The 4,618-nt window shown below is 36.4% G+C and overlaps 1 protein-coding gene across 1 annotated transcript; it reads right to left on the reverse strand.

Moving 5' to 3' along the window:
• Positions 1 to 385: 385 nt before the first annotated feature.
• Positions 386 to 3,153, reverse strand: LOC107954631 (protein NRT1/ PTR FAMILY 5.2). The gene is made up of 4 exons (XM_041096458.1): positions 2,919 to 3,153; positions 2,568 to 2,785; positions 1,462 to 2,033; positions 386 to 1,376 (listed from the first exon to the last, which is right to left on the reverse strand). The coding sequence occupies exons 1-4, from the start codon at positions 3,109 to 3,111 to the stop codon at positions 488 to 490; spliced, it is 1,872 nt and encodes a 623-aa protein (XP_040952392.1). The 5' UTR covers positions 3,112 to 3,153; the 3' UTR covers positions 386 to 487.
• Positions 3,154 to 4,618: the final 1,465 nt, after the last annotated feature.

Raw genomic sequence — 4,618 nt, forward strand, 5'->3', positions numbered from 1 at the left:
GTAGAAAATTAAAATATTATCCTAATAAAAAATTAAAAATAATATTTTTACAAATAAATTCTAAAATAGAAGTTTTTAAAATATTTTGTACCCAAAATTTATATGACAACTGTGCCTTCAAATATTTTTAATTTTTTGGAGCTCAAAGTGAATTAATCTCCAAATTTACCAAAATTAATTAGAGACAGGAGATATGCAAAGTAAACTAGCCAAGCAGCTAACAATGGTTTAGAAAATTCATTTGAACGTCTTATTGTTAAAGTTCTGCGTTTGCAGGTTAGATTCAGGGTTTAAATCTTGTCACTGACCCATTAATGTACCAAAAAAGAAAAAGATACATACGTATGACATAAGAGATCGAAGTGATTAAAAACTTGAGAACCAGTTGGGCTCGGAGAACGGATATTTTGTATTTCAAAGGGACTACACCAGAATTTGCATTTTTCAACACTGTAGCGTATATGAGAGGAAATGACAAGGGATATTATCAGATTGGACCAGTTGTCAAGGCTTCCCCTTTAAGGGAAGCTTTGTCCAGTGAAGCTCCAATGGCTTCCTTTAAATCCCTTTCTGTGACGTCTACATTATAAACAAAATACTTGGCCACAATCAAGAAGTAGATTAAGTTGAGGGAACCCATGGCAGCCAAGAAGGCATAATAATAGTCTAGGTGAGAGATGTTGAGATTGTCCAAGATCCACCCTGTATGTCCATTTGTCATAGTGATATCAGATACTGTGGTCAAAATAGAACTGCCAAGGAAATGCCCAATCCCTAAGCTGCTAGTGAAATATGAGGTCCCAAGGCTTTTCATTCCATCCGGTGCTTGGTCATAGAAAAACTCTAGCTTTGCAACTTCCACGAGCGAATCGGCCACCCCCATCAAAGCAAACTGCGGTAGGAGTATGAATATGGTGAGAGGAACCGTGTCGTCTTTACCCACTATCTGATGCTCTCGTGCAACGCTCAGCCTCTTCCTTTCAGCAAAACAAGCGACGACCATTATGATGATCTGCAAAACAAGGCCAATTCCCATTCTTTGAAGCAATGTGATCCCTCTGGGATTCTTGGTGTAACGCCTCACTGTTGGGACGAAGATGCGGTCATATACGGGAATGCTGATCAACATAAAGATGGTAACGAATGCTGTGAGACAAGCCGCCGGGATTTCGAAGTGGGGTCCCATCCCACGATCAAGAGTGGTTCCTTGTTTGATAAACAATGTTCCCACCTGAGCTAAAAGGGTGCTTGGTATGAATGTTGCCGACAAAACGGGGATCATCTTTACCATCTGCTTGGTTTCTTCGACTTGGGTCACTGGACACAACATCCATGGTGAGTTTGACCCGCTCTTTACGGCTGCTTTGTCTAGGAATCTGCCCAGGAATGATAGCTAGTCAATCATAGCCAAGGTTAAAGAAAGATAGGGGGACATACGAAGTTGAAATAAATAAAATCAACCTTAATGAAGGGGTGTATTCAATTCTGAATTTCTTAGATTTTGTGTACTCTTCCAAGCTAAGCTCATGTAGCTCTTTGGGGTCGCTTGGAACAGGCACATTCCACTTCCTGACAGCAGCCACAAGCACTTGGAAAATCGTGGTTAAAGGGCTACCCAAGGCCAATTTGTGTCTGTAATGCGGGGTTCCCACCAAGAACACCAAAACAGAGACCAAGAGACCCGCTGTTGGTAGGCCATAGCCAAGGCTCCACCCCACAGTGTCTTGTATGTAGATCAAGAAAGTGTTGGAGAAGAGGGTGCCAAAGAAAATGCTAAACATCCACCAATTAAAAAAGGATAACTTTTGAACCCTTTCCTTCGGCTCGAAGTCATCAAACTGGTCTGCTCCCATAGTGGAAATGTTAGGCTTGGTTCCACCAGTTCCTATTGCGATAATGTATAGTGCACAATAGAATACGCCTTTCTGCAAATCTGAGGCTCTTTTGTTGCAGGCTTCTTCTTTGATCCCATGGCCACATGATGGAGGCCTCAAGGCAGGCACAGAAACTGCTAAGGTCACGAGTAACATTCCCTGTTTATTTCCATCGGTAATAAAATATACTTATTATCTTGATAAATACCCAAATTAAGAGAATTGTGTATATATGTTAATTCAAATGAAATTTTGTCAAGTACATCATATTAAACGCAAGCCAAACCATTAGAATATCTTGTCCTTGTCTTCGGAGATCATTACGAGGTCATATATTCTTCGTAATTAATGAAGCTGGAATATGCCATGGGAGTCAAAATTATGGATGCTTAAGATTATCTATAGAATTACGGATATTCCCAGGAAAAATAATATTAAAAGAATGGGAAAAACAAATACCCAGTTGTTCCCCACAAGGAAAACCATGTCTCCGCATCATAGAACAGCTGTTCCCCACAAGAAAAAAAAATACCAGAAATTCAAGTTGCTTAGACTAAAGGCATAATTATGCATGGGACATGGGCGAGAACGAGTACCAAATATGGAACGTAACATAATGAAGAAAACGAAGAAACGGAAGAAACTGGGCATTTTAAGGAAAGTTACAAAGGTTTAAACTTAAAAGTAAATTACTGTAAGATAAATGGCTGATGCAATAACAAAAGTCCAGTAGCGACCCAGAAAAGCATCTGCAATGTAAGCCCCTACAATCGGGGTCATCCACACTGTTCCAACCCAGATGTTAACGTTGTTTGAAGCCTTTACTGTTCCTTCGTGGAGTTTCCTCGACAAGTACAGTACTAGGTTTGATGCTATCCCGTAGTACGCCATCCTCTCAAACACTTCATATCCTGCAATATTCCCATTAAACCATAATTTCAATTTCAGACAGGTTTATTGACAACCAAAACTATGAATGTTTGAAATGAATTGAAATCTTTTGGGTTTTCTCTCAAAGACGATGATATATATATATATACTTACCAACAATGAAAGAACAAGCTTTCCATCTCCCAGTGTTTGATCTCAAGACAGGCCTGCCCTTGAGATCCACACTTCCATCTTCAGTGTACTCATCTCTTCCATCTGCTGCCCCTTTTTCTTCTTCTACCTTTGTCATTGTGAAAGCAAGAGGAGGGCTTAAAGCCTTGGGATCTAATAAAAGATCATGTGACATCTACATACAACTTTATATAGTAACTCCTCTATAAAATTAATATTATTGTGCTAAACAAATTATTTTAAAGAATTTATTTAATCATAAATAAATTATATTTATAGAAAAACTAGCATATTTAATTTATTAAAATAATGCAGGTTTGTGTACACGTTTATTTTTCTTTTTTGGTATAATCAAGATACTTTCGAGGTTCATTTCATGTTCCATAAAAACTAAACCTTTTAAGATTTGTAATTGTATTTAAAATTCAAATATGAGTTAGCTTAACACTACTTTCAACACTCTTTGGCCAATTGAATTTTAGCTCGATTGGCATAGGTATTGTTGTTAATACAAGAGAATGTAGGTTCGAGTGCGTTGAAACACATTATCATGGGTTGGGGAGGGGCTATGGATAGTTCTAGGCATTGTGTCAAAAAGAGTAGATATAATGAGAACATATAATACAATTATTCAGGTGAGGAAAATCTCAAACACATGAACAGAACTCAAACAGAAAATGAAGAAATAGGACAAGGCGTGTATCAAGCCACTATCTTTAAGGTTCTATTCAACCCCATCTATATTTGGTGTGCAAAAGAGTTTCAAGCAAATGAACCTCGATGATGCAATGAAGTTGATGACTATTTGCGTTTTGTATTGACGAGAATAGTCCACTCAGTATTGAGCAATGTATAACGAGAAAACCAACTTTTATAAAGAATTTCTGCGGTAACTCTTTATAGAACAATCTAATAAAATTAGAAGATGAAGGAAAAATAGAAAGAATTTTTAGAACTTGTTGGTATGATTTCCAAATGAAATCTCATTCATATTTATAGAAATTTCCATGTCTCTTCATAGAGACATCTTTCAACAGGTGTCTTTTATGAATAACAACATTTTTAAAAAGACAGATAGTTATTCAGCTAATATTACAACTATTGAAGTAATATTGTTTGAATAGTTATAATTTTTTTTCAAAAATCAAGTGATATAACTCTTGACCAATAACCAAAAGATTTAACTTTTGATTAATTACACCCTTTCATTTATAGTTATTGGAACACTATAAATATTTGAAAATGTTCCAACAATCTCCCCCCATTTTCAAAATATTTTAGGTTTTGCTATTATTGGAAATCAATTTGCATAAATGAAGGTGTCTTACAATTGAATTTTCACTTAATGAAAACATGTTAAAGTTAATTGAAATTGCATGGTAGACTAAGCTTTGAATCAGCTATCCCATTTGATTAACCGAATACATCTCACATAATGATTTCAACATTGGTCAATCCTCTTTTCATAAGTGTTGTCAAAGTCAAGCCTTTGAGCTCTTAGAAGCGACCACACTTCCACTCACATAGGTAGATCTCATCAAGAGTATTCTCGTAACTATAACACTCTAACGTATTTATGTTATGGATCCATTAAGAGTATATTACTCATCATTCTCTTATCATTCCAAGTACCTAGCACTTTAATCTTAGAATAAATTTATTTATAGTGCTAGTAGTCACAT

The sequence above is a fragment of the Gossypium hirsutum genome, chromosome D07 (assembly GCF_007990345.1).
Source record: "Gossypium hirsutum isolate 1008001.06 chromosome D07, Gossypium_hirsutum_v2.1, whole genome shotgun sequence".
NCBI lineage: Eukaryota > Viridiplantae > Streptophyta > Magnoliopsida > Malvales > Malvaceae > Gossypium > Gossypium hirsutum.